Source organism: Lacerta agilis, chromosome 9 (genome assembly GCF_009819535.1).
Source record: "Lacerta agilis isolate rLacAgi1 chromosome 9, rLacAgi1.pri, whole genome shotgun sequence".
In the NCBI taxonomy this organism is placed as follows: Eukaryota; Metazoa; Chordata; class Lepidosauria; order Squamata; family Lacertidae; genus Lacerta; species Lacerta agilis.
In genome coordinates, this window is record NC_046320.1 from 23,716,449 (window position 1) to 23,728,718 (window position 12,270).

At 43.9% G+C, this 12,270-nt stretch overlaps 1 protein-coding gene across 7 annotated transcripts in view; it reads left to right on the forward strand.

The window, feature by feature from the left end:
* The window catches only part of FAT1 (FAT atypical cadherin 1), a 124,681-nt gene extending 114,339 nt beyond the window's left edge, over positions 1 to 10,342 (forward strand). For 4 of the 7 annotated variants that reach the window (XM_033161182.1, XM_033161183.1, XM_033161184.1 and 1 more), the window contains exons 27-29: positions 2,245 to 2,304; positions 7,743 to 7,778; positions 8,812 to 10,342. In XM_033161182.1, coding sequence (XP_033017073.1) covers positions 2,245 to 2,304; positions 7,743 to 7,778; positions 8,812 to 9,437 — 722 coding nt within the window. In that variant the 3' untranslated portion in view covers positions 9,438 to 10,342. Of the gene's footprint in view, positions 1 to 2,244; positions 2,305 to 7,742; positions 7,779 to 8,811 lie in introns of those variants that run through there. The other 3 variants (XR_004427392.1, XM_033161181.1, XM_033161186.1) reach the window with 3 other exon arrangements.
* The last annotated feature ends 1,928 nt before the right edge of the window (positions 10,343 to 12,270 follow it).

The following is a 12,270-nucleotide window of genomic DNA, read 5'->3' on the forward strand; positions in this document are numbered from 1 at the left end:
AGCACTCTGAAAGTGGCCCTGACCTGTCAAAAGTGCTCTGTGAATTTACTTTGGATTTGACCTTCATTGTGTTATTTTTTAAATTACTCCAAAGCTTCATTTCTGTTTTTGTTACTAAGCTTAGGAAAAAAATTGGCTACTGTTTTAAAATACATAGTATTTTGCTCATGCTCAGCCAAGATGTCCTGTCTGCTTATTTCAGTGTACAGTATTAACTTGTTTGTGGTCTCAGCATAAAACTTCCTTTTATTACTTAACCAAAAAAGTAAGTTGGTTTTTTTAACCGATCATTAGCACTTTGAGTGACGTTTCTGTGTATGTGTGTGTGTGTGTGTTTGTTATATGTATATGCATTAATGGTATTCCAGTATGAAAGGAACTTTAAAAAAAAAAAAGCCGTGGAACAGAAGTAGTGTTTTGAAACGAGTTTTTAGTTTTGCGCTGTAACAACTAGTACGCACCATTCGTTTCTCTATGGCTGGCTGCACATTCCAAATATGCTAGTATGATTCAGAGTGATAAAGAAAGGAATGTGAATGGTAAATGTCAGAACTGAAAGTCACAGTTGACAATATTATGCAGCTATGAGCATGACACTTAGCTTGCCAGTTCTCTACTCAGAACCTGAGAGCTCTAGCCGACAATTTGGCTGGTTATTTCAAAACTTTCCCTCCCCACTCTCCAGCTTTTCCACTCATATTTCCCTTACCTCTGTATCTTGTGTTGCAGCCTCTCCCATGCTGGGCTCTGTGTTAATTTTTGTCTCCACTCCATCCCCTCCCACTTCTTTCTCTCTATCTCTTGACTTTCTATTCCTCTTCTGCTGCCCCTCTCCATTTTCTCCTCAGTTCGCTTGCTTGCTGTATCCTGCCTCCAGCTATCCTGCCCCGTGATGCAGACTATTCCAGAAAACTTTGAATTGAAAGCTTTCAGTTTGTGTCAGGAAAATTCCTGATCCACCCCCCCCACCCCCTAGAAAATTTATCTTGTCTATTTTACTTATCTTTAGCAAACAAAGCCAATAATTTTGAACATAAATGTTGGGCTTGCCTAGCATTTATGTGCAGTTGACACCCATACCTTGTTACTAACGAACTTTGGACATGGAAAAATAAAACACTGGAAAGATTTCAGTCCCTGATCACTGAACCTGTCCTACTTTTCCTCTTCCCACACATAAGCTGCATTGCCTTATGAAATAGCCTTGATCCAAGCCTGTTTCATTAAACCTTTTAGTGCTTTTAAAAATGACCTCCACTTAACCTTTTCTCTGGTTCTTCAACTTGCCTTCCCCTGTCATGAGTGTCACATAAAACCTGCTCAACATTCCTACCAACCACACCTCTTGCTTTTGGTTTTGCACTCATAAAAGCTGGATTATTTCCCAGAATTCTATTTATTCTTCCCTTTTAGAAGTTAAAAAAACTGTGAACATCCTACGCACTGGCTGTGGGGGAGGTGTTTGCAGACCAGCTGTGGAGAAGCAACATAGGGCTTTAGGAGACATACAGCCATAAAACAGGTTCCATTTGCAGAACTGAGATGCCGTTTCAAATTCCAGCAAATTTTGATTTGCCAAAATATTGTATCAGTAAAACGAATCAGTGAAATGATACAGTACATGCAAACTTGACTTAGGACTAGTTCACACTTTACTCTTTTTGTAAATAAAATAATATACATGTGCAGTGCATCAATTATGAATGGTGAATGTCTATTTAAACAATGTTTTTTTTCTTTTTCTTTTTTTAAAAAAAACAGGAGCAACTGAGAAAGAATTGGGCATTTTGTGTGTTGAAAATTGGCCATTTAAATCAATGAGTGCCATTCACAATTGACACAGCACACATGTATGTTGTGCTTCAGTATCCATTCCCAGATACTAAAAGTAAAGTGTGAATGAGCCCTGATGATTGCTAAAATGTATATATGCATGTTCATATTTGCAGTTCTAATAACCTTTCCAGACCATTCATTTAGAGCTGTTTGCAGAGTCCAGAGTATATTCAAAGAGGCAAAAGCATAGAATTTTTTTTGAATGTGTATTCCCAGTCAGAACAGAATGTCACTTGTGCTTGTGTAAACAGTATGTGCCTAATTTGAAACGTTGTGCAGTTGTGTGTAATTATTGGAAGATTTTAAAGCGTTTTTTAATGTTTCTTGGTATGCTTTTATATGTTGTTTGAAACTGCTGCTAATTATAAGTTTCTCTTTTAATTTGCTCCTTCCCATACTTTTTACAAGCTTCCCTAGTGACTGTAATACACCTTGTCAATGCTGTTGTTGACTCGGTGGGAAAAGAAGGTATATAGTTTTCACTTTTATTTATGGTCTGGGCAGAAACATTGCATGCATTTCTCTTCTAGGAATGTATTAATACATTAGAAGTATTAAAATAAGATACATTGTTTCTTATAAACGGTGTACACGATTGTTTGCTTTAATAGACACACAAATGGGGATGTTTAACCTACTCTCTTATTGTTTTGACTCAATTTCCGAAAAGACCACCTCTGCATGTATTCATGCACTAGGGCATTCTAACATGAAAACAGCATCAAATCCTGGCATGTTAACAGTAACACTGAGCACAGATTATCCCTTTATTATCACAATTACATACTCCCAGGATAGGAAAAGGCATGCCCATCAGTCCTATGTGTCAGTTACTCCAATTTATGTATCTCCCCTATCTGAGCTGCACTCAAGCAGGCAAAGACTCTACCTGCATGTAACCTTTTCTCCTCCCACTTCAGTCCTCTTCTGGTCCTGGGAGACAGTGGAGCAGGAGAGGTGATGGCAGGAGGAGGAGGTGTGGAAGCCCTTGACCAGGCATAGGCAAACTCAGCCCTCCAGATGTTTTGGGACTACAATTCCCATCATCCCTGACCACTGGTCCTGTTAGCTAGGGATGATGGGAATTGTAGTCCCAAAACATCTGGAGGGCCGAGTTTGCCTATGCCTGCCCTTGACTCTACACCAGCCTGACCTATCTCTTCCTCCCCTTGCACCTGTTCTCCACTCTCCAATCCTGCAGCTTCTCCTGCCTTTGGATATTACAGCCTCCCTCAGATCACTGATCCCTTCTTCCAAGTCAGTCTCTAAACCCTCATTTTCCCAGTCCCCACTCCTCAGTGTCCAGCCCAGTCCCTGATATCCTTTCTCTCAGCCTCATTCCCTGTAGGTGAACAGTAGCAATCTGCACTATAGGACCAAGTTGTTCCTTGCAGCATATTTCCTCTTCCCTCTTCTCTGCACAAAGGCTTTGCCAGTATCAGAGCTCTTAAGCGATTCATTTTGCGGCCGGAACAAGCGAGAACTGCCCCAGTCAATGTCATGAATAAAAATAGGATTGAAAAAACGCTCTTCACACTAGTGCATGCTATACACAGTACTCCCTCTGGAAGTTGTGGACTCTCCTTCCTTGGAGATATTTTAAGCAGATGTTAGATGGTCATCAGTCAAGAATGCTTTAGCTGTTTCCCCTACATTGCAGGAGGTTGGACTTGACGACCCTTGGGGTCCCTTCCAACTCTACATTTCTATGATTTGTTTATGTTAATATATATGAAGATTTAGCTCATAAAATCCTTGTAGGTCTTGCATAAACAGAAGAGAAAAGAAGCAACCCTATTAACAATTCTACTACGCGGGTGGCACTGTGGGTTAAACCACAGAGTCTAGGGCTTGCTGATCAGAAGGTCGGAGGTTCGAATCCCTGCGACGGGGTGAGCTCCCATTGCTCGGTCCCAGCTCCTGCCCACCTAGCAGTTCGAAAGCACATTAAAGTGCAAGTAGATAAATAGGGACCGCTCCGGCGGGAAGGTAAACGGCGTTTCCGTGCGCTGCTCTGTTTCACCAGAAGCGGCTTAGTCATGCTGGCCACATGACCCGGAAGCTATACTCCGGCTCCCTTGGCCAGTAATGCGAAATGAATGCTGCAACCCCAGAGTCGGACACTACTGGACCTTTACCTTACTACTCCCCGCCCCTTCTGTTGAGATAGTAGAGGTGAGCAAGTGAATAGTGCAATGGCACCATTTAAAGTACAGTTTGCCTAGGGATATTGTAGCTGGGTGGTTGAATGCAAACAAACAGGAAGTTTGGTGCAGTGTTTAACAGCATGAGGTGTCTCCAGTTCAAATTTTAGGTCAGCCATTAATTTGCTGACTGGCCACTAAGTACTCAGAATATGCCACTCTCCCCATATGTAATGATGGTAATGGTGATAATAAAACGACTTACTTTACAGGATTTGTAAGCCTTACTGAATGGTACACAAAGCATCTTAAATGCACAGAACAAGTGCAATATAAATACTGTGATGTTCTCCAAGGCATACAGTTGACATGCAAAGTAGGAAGTACCTGAAAATGTTGATCATCAGACAGATTTAGTTCTCCTGTTAACATACCTGCAGACAGCCTCAATAGTACCAGGCTCAGTAAAGTTCTGGTTCACACCAGGCTCGTACCACAACTTTTCCCCAGCATAGGTTTCTTCTTTCCCTGGGGTACACCTCTTCTGTGTGGTAGACTACAAGGAGAAAATAATCGAGACTTTAATGTTTTTTGGAAATACTCCTCTCCTTTTATCCTGCTCATTTTTGACTCTAGAAAATGCGCTTTGAATCAGCTTCTATGCATAGATAGACATCTACAGTGGTTCCTTGGTTTACAAACTTAATCCATTCCAGAGGTCCGTTCTTAAACCAAGGCGTGCTTTCCCATAGCAGCGGGGGGACTCAATTTACAAATGTAACACACTCGACATGTTCTGCTTCCAAGGCAAAGCTCACAAACCAAAACACCTAATTCCGGGTTTGCAGTGTTCTTAATCCAAGTTGTTCATAAAGTAAGCTGTACTTAAACCAAGGTACCGCTGTGTCTGTTTGTATTAGTGGGTGGGAAATGTTCCATTAGGGTCAAGCTAGATAAACAACAAAATTGTAAAAATAACTATGTCATCTAGATACGGGCTGTGCTATTACCCCTGCATAGAGAAATTGCAAAAAAAAGAGAGCTTAGTTTCTGACATCCCTTAGCATGTTGTAAGTTAGTTTGTCAAATGCCGCTATTGGTATACATGGAGCTTTATAGAGTAGAAAGAGGATACATTCCTGCTGTAGATTTTATAATCTTAACATTCTCAACTCGGGGAAGCAGAATGAAAACAATGCAGGGATATACAGGGAAGGAGAGTGCTGCTGTTTCATTCATTTATTTTATTTGTATCCACCCCTTCATCTTTAGTTCTCAGGGCGCTTCACAACATAAAATACAAGCTTAAAACATAATTTTAAAAAAAACCAATTTCACTGAACATGCTTACAGGTTTAGTTGCAGGAGGGCATTTGAAGCAGGGTTAAGACATAGCTGTCAACTTTTCCCTTTTCTTGTGAGGAATCCTATTCGGGGTAAGGGAATTTCCCTTAAAAAAAAGGAAAAAGTTGACAGCTATGGGTTAAGATCTAGACAACAAAGGAGATTAAGATGTATCCTATTTAGTAGTGGCAAACTCATTTTCCAACTGCCAGCCCTTACGTAGCTAATGTGGCACCGGCCGCAGAGAGGTATCTGCAGATTTGGAGGAACACAAAGTTTGCAGAAGTTCAAAACATATTTCAGGAGGTGGAACGGGGGGGATGACTTCACAGTGACGATTGAGCACGCCACGGAGTGCTGAATGATGGAAAGGGGTTGGAAGAGGTGTATTCCGGAATATTGTATTCTGAGGGGGGGGGGGGTCCTGGTTGTCTGGCTGGAATCCCAAAGAAGAGTACTCTGTGCTGCCCCATGTTGTTGCTGTTCCCACTTGTAAAGCCTAAAATAAAGTCTTCAAAATCAGCTGCATTTCATTAAGATTTTACTCAACAAGCACTAAATCAATGGAACACTTCCTTAGACAACTATCCCCCTAAAATCTTATATACCAGAGCCTCGGTTTGTAAGGGGCTGGGACCAGGGCTGCTGCCTTGCCCTCGTGATTGAGGGGGCCAGGGGCCGGAAGACAGCGTGTGGAAATGACATCAGCACGCCGTAAATATGGGTGGCCTGTGGCCCCTTCCCTCTCTCCCCCTTGGTGCCTATGGCTAGGACACCAGTGATTTGAACTGGCAACCAAGGCTCACTATGTAATGAAAAGCTTTGTTTTAGTCTGTGCAAAACAGGTTCATAAATCTGTATTATCAAACTATTAATCTATTTTTTGAAGTTTAGGTTCCCGGTTATTAGACAGCTTCATTGTCTCTAAAACATCCTGTTTCAGTAATCTATTTAGCTATTAGACTGTGCATAATGACAACAGACAGCTGATTCCAGAATTAGCCACAAGGATTTTAAAAAACCACAAATTTACCATATTTTTCGCTCCATAAGACACACTTTTCCCCTCCTAAAAAGTAAGGGGAAATGTCTGTGCGCCTTATGGGGCAAAGACTCCCTGTCAAGCAGGCTTTTGTGAGAGGTGGGTGGCAGGGACAACAACAACAAACTTTATTTGCATAGCCTACAGGCCATTGCATCAAAAAGACACATTACAGATACTGATAAAAACCATATATAACCAATAAAATGAGCTGAATCGGGATTCGGCGGGTGGCAGGGAGGAACGAGCAGCATCTCCGCTGCTCGTTCCTCCCCCCCCCCACAAGAGATTGGAGCTGCTCTACAGGGAGCCAGGAAGAAGGGATCTGCTGCTCCTTCCCAGCTCCCTGTACAGCACAAGTGGGCGCAGATGGACGAGCAGCCGAAAGGGCTTTCGGCCATCCACCCGCCTGCAAGAGATTGGGGCCGCGGTTGGGAGAGGCGCTGCGCTGTGCCTCTTCCAGCCGCAGGCTCCAAACTTACAGGCGTCGGAGGGGGATGCAGCTGGGCGGCTGGAAGGAGCCCTTTCAGCTGCTCATCCGTCTGCCCCCGCCGCCCTCCGATGATCGCAAGAGCAGGGATCGGGGCTGCGGTTGGAAGAGGCACAGCGCCTGGCCCTTTCCTTCCCTGCCTCAGCCTGGAGCACTGAGGGGGGAAAGCCAGCGTGAGTCCCTCTGCCCGCACCTCGGCCTCGCTCGCTCGGAAGGCTGGCAGGCAGGCAGGCGCACGAACCTGGCTCAGCCCTGGAGAGGAGGAGCCTCCTCCGCCACCTCTTCCATCCGCCACTCGCTCTAAATGTTTAGTACAACATTTGATTCAGAATAATTTTTTCCCCTTTTCCACCTCTAAAAACTAAGTGTGCCTTAAGGTCTGGTGCACCTTATGGAGTGGAAAAATACGGTACAACACAATTAAGCCCTACCACAGAAGCCGTATTCAATCAATAATGTGTGTACAGGGGTTTTTACTTGTCCGTCAGCTACCTTGCTGGGCCTCCATCCTTATTTCCAAGCCCTGTCTTCGATCAGGATCCAGAGAACCACACAATTATTTCTACACACTCAAGAGTTTGTTTCTTGAAACAACATCCCACATGACTAGTTGGGGACTTTACAGAAGCAGTTTGTGATATGACTGTTTGAAGGGAATAAAAAAGTTTTTAGAATCTTATTTTGCATATCTAAAGTATCTCTTTGGAGCTCACCTTTAAACTATAAAGTCCCCCTTCCTTAACTTACAAGGGACAATAGAAAGGGGTATTGTTACTGTTGCCATTGTGTACGTTCTTGCTGTTTTTAGGCTATTGAGTTCTTTGGAACTACTTGATGCCTAACTGCACATCTTTTTTCCCCTCTCTCTCCACTTTGCCACCTAAAGAGTCTTTCGCTGTTCCCGACCTGAGCAATTCAAGAGGTGACTTCTGCATGTAGTTGTTTGTTGCCATTCACTGAAATGTTTCTGTTAATATTTGGCCCCCAACACTAACTTGGTTTGCTCACTGTGTATGTATGCAGTTATTTCCCTCCAGTTACTAGGCACTTATTCTAGCCCAGTGCAATTTCCCCTTTGTAGAAGGGATCACAAAATCTTGATAATTTTAACATAGCGATGTTTTACCAGTCAAGCCAGTAAGCACTTTTGTCTCAAGTACAATATTATATTCTTGCCCTACAACAGAAAGTGATTTTCTGCATGATTGCCTTATATGGAGACTTTTGTTTTTGCATTTGAATGCCTGAGTGTCCTTACTAATAGTTTCATGGGGGTTCTGTTATAAAATTAACTCCACAGCCGATGGGCAGCAATTAATAACATTAATACTAAACTGGTAAGTGTTGTGGATGCTTTAACAATTAGGGAATCTTAAACTTACTGGCCTCAGTCCAGAAAAAACAAATTGTGATTTAAAACCCATTGAAATCAGTGGGGTAAGTTATCATAATCTTGCTAATTTTGATGGACTAATCTTGCAATTCTGCACACTGTTACTCCAGAGTAAGTACCACAGGGCTCATTAAGACTTACTTCCAAGTAAACATGGCTCAGATCATGCCGGGCTTTTATTTCAAACAGAGCCATGAGCTTGTTGCGAATGTTACATCCAGATAAATGTAATTACCATGCACCAGTTTGTTCCACTAACAGGCTTTTAGACACTCTTATTTTACACAAAGAATGATTTTTCTGCCGTTGTGTACCAGCTCATTCCTTAGCTCATGAACTACTTTAGGGTGAGGTATGTTATAATCCTAGTTAGCCCAGACTTGAATGATACATTAAACTATTTGCATGGTGCACCATGAACTTGTGGTTGTAATGCTGAATGTTCGTTAACCTCCGTGGCAGATTGCTCCCATTCCTCTTGTGTTCTAATAACTGGTGGCTGTGTTGTCCTTAGTGCAGTGTATTTTTAAATACTGAAACCCACTTTGTTTTTGCCCTTCAGGCTATCACTGGGATACCTCTGACTGGATGCCCAATGTCCAGCTGCCTGGCATACAGGAGTATCCGAATTACGAGGTGGTTGAAGAGGCGGCACCCCTGTATACAGATCCAAATTCCATTGATGCAGACTACTACCCTGGAGGTTACGACATTGAGAGTGACTTTCCACCTCCGCCGGACGACTTCCCAGTGCCTGATGACCTCCCACCGTTGCCACCTGAGTACAGTGATCAGTTTGACTCAATACAGCAATCCAGGGACATGCCTGCTGTAGGCAGCTTGGGGTCACCTGCGAGGAGCAGGCAGAGGTTTAATCTCAGCCAGTACCTTCCCCATCACTATCCGTCAGACCTGTCGGAACCTCAGAACTCAAACAACGGAGTCTCTGGGAATTACAGAGAACCCTTTGCTCCTTACACAGTAGGGTACAGCAGAGACTTTGAAGCACCCCCCGTAGACAACATGTCCATGTCTGTGTATGCTTCCACAGCTTCCTGCTCCGACGTGTCGGCGTGCTGTGAAATGGAGTCTGAGGTCATGCTGAGTGACTATGAGAGTGGAGACGACGGACATTTCGAAGAGGTGGTCATCCCTCCGCTCGAGCCTCAGCACCACACAGAAGTCTGACACCCTTCCTCAATTAAAAGTGCCTGGATGTTAATGAACTTTAAAAAAATAAAAAATAAAATAAGTATTCTAGAGAAAAATATCGGAGAGCTTATTTTTCTTGGCAGCAATGCTTGAGCCGCTTTCGTTTCAGTGAGCTAAAACTGGCATGGCTGCACTGGATCATGTAGCTCATTTCAACTTGTTCACCATTTCCTGACCTCGTTCCCACCGCTTGACTGATCACAGGTCTCCCATTGGCTGTGCCATTCCCCCCCCAAAAAAAGTGTTTTTTTGTACTTACATTGTCTATGTTAAAAAAATAAATAAAGCAAAAACACATACCACTTCCTCATTTTAGCATGATAAATGTATTTATATCGTTCAAGAGCAAATCATTTTTTTCTTATCTCTTTTTGTAAATTTTATGTACAGTTTTGATTTCGATAATTTTAACTAGATTTTGTAGATACTTTCGAAAGTTGATTTCCACTGATTCTGGTGTTTTTAGTGTGCCGTTAAACCAACACGCCCTGGGTTTTATGACATTCAGCAGTTCACTGTTTGTTTGTTTGTTTTCCACAGAAGTGTGACATTTCATTTATAGATTTCTTATGTAATCATGCATTTCCAAGTGTACATAATTTCCAGCTGTAAAAGATTCCTGATACTTTCTGGGTGACGAACATGGAAATATCCCACCTGGGTTTCTGTACTCTAGGACGGTTGCACATTTTTCCTTTCCTGAAAAGTGTGGGAGGGGGGAACCACTGCATACCTGTTTAGAACCAAAACCACCATGGCACAGTTTTATAGTGTCTGTATATTTGTGATGCAATGGTCTTGTAAAGGTTTTTACTGAAATCTACCATTAGCCAGTCTTTCTTACTGACAATAAATTATTAATAAAATACTTTAGCTTTGTTCACCGTTATCTACTTCATATCTATTACACAGGTGTAATACTGCAGGTGCGTTGCTTAGCGCAAGCCTAGCCAGCAAAAAAAAAGCAAAACCAAAAACGGTGTTCCTTATACGCTCCACCAGATGGCAGCATGAGCCTGCTTAATTCATTAAAATAAAGAGTAATCTGGCTAGCACAAATGGGATGAATGGATGCAATATGCAAGGATGAGCATCATGTTTCAGATGCTTCTCTTTTATGCACTGGTTGTAGCACAGGTGTGTGTTTTACAATTATACCTCCACTCCACTCCCTGGGGAGAATAAGCGTATCCCACAGTTACTTAGAAGATCGCAGAGGTATTAGTCTTCATAATGATTTCTAGAATCCTCTTAATTCCTTTTGACTGCTGCTAGTGCTTTGGATTAGGTTCTCAGCGTATTTAGTGGCAGTGATGCAATTCTGCTGTCAAATGTAGAATCTCATTGACGAAATCCCAGTGAAAACATAACCGTGCTTTATCATTCACATGCCACTTTGTTATGTCAATGTTGAATAAAACCACTGCCATCCACGACTTGATTGTGGATGGTGGACTTGACCTGGCATGTGTAACAGAGACTTGGTTGGATGAAGCGGATGGGCCTGTCCTTGCCGCTGCTTGTCCACCAGGTTTCTCTTACGCACAGCAACCCAGGCCATCTGGGCGGGGAGGGGGGGTTGCAGTGATTTTTAGGAAGTCATTAGTTTGCACCAGGCGTCCTATTGGGAAGACCCAGTTCTCTGAGTGCATGTTCTGGAAGTTGGGCAATAGGGGCAGTACAGGATTCCTTTTGGTGTACCGACCTCCCCGCTGCACCAAGGATTCCCTGCCCGAGCTGCTTCAGGTCGTGGCGGATGTTCTCCTGGAGTCACCTAGTTTGGTCGTCCTAGGGGATTTTAACATCCATGCCGACACGACCTTACAAGGGGCCGCTCGGGACTTCGTGGAAAGCATGGCCTCCATGGGGCTGTCCCTGAATAAGTCTGGTCCAACTCATAGCCGAGGACATGCCTTAGACCTGGTATTCACCTCTATGGATGTTGGTAATCTGACATTAAAAAAAAGTGAAACTAAAGAAGTGCCATGGTCAGATCACTTCCTGGTACAACTGGACTTCTCCGCAACCCTTCCCCTCTGCAGGGAGGTGGGACCAATTCGGATGGTCCGCCCCCGCCACTTAATGGATCCAAATGGTTTCCAGAGAGTGGTAGGGGATACTTTATCCCATGTTGATGGCCTTTCAGCCGATTCCCTGGTGGCCCGCTGGAATGTGGAGCTAACCAGGGCTATTGACTGTTTGGCTCCGAAGCGCCCTCTCCGGTTGCATGGAGCCCGGACAGCCCCGTGGTTTTCCCCGGAGCTGAGGGCGATGAAACAATCGTTGAGACGGCTAGAGCGCCGGTGGCAGAAAACCCATTCTGAATCCGACCGAACACAGGTTAGAGCTCAACGTCGAGCCTACCAAGTGGCGATAGCGACGGCGAAGAAGACTTTCTTCACCGCCTCTATTGCATCTGCGGAAAATAGCAGCAGGAGACTCTTTCAGGTGGTTCGGAATCTATCGGAGCCACCTTCGTCATCGGGGCCTGGTAGGGACCCCAAGATCTCCTGCAATGCGTTTGCAAAGTTTTTTGCAGATAAAATCGCTCAGATTCGGAAAGAGATAGACTCCACCGTGGGAGCAGGGCCAGGGCGGGAGAGTGCCAGAGTCCTGTCTAGTCCAGTTGCGTGGGATCAATTTCAGTCTGTTACCTCCGAGGATGTGGACAGGCTGCTTGGACGAGTGAAACCAACCACCTGTCTCCTTGATCCTTGCCCATCCTGGCTTATAAAAGCTAGCCGGGAGGGGCTGGGCGATGGGCTGCGCGGGGTGGTGAATGCTTCCCTCTGTGAGGGAGCCTTCCCAG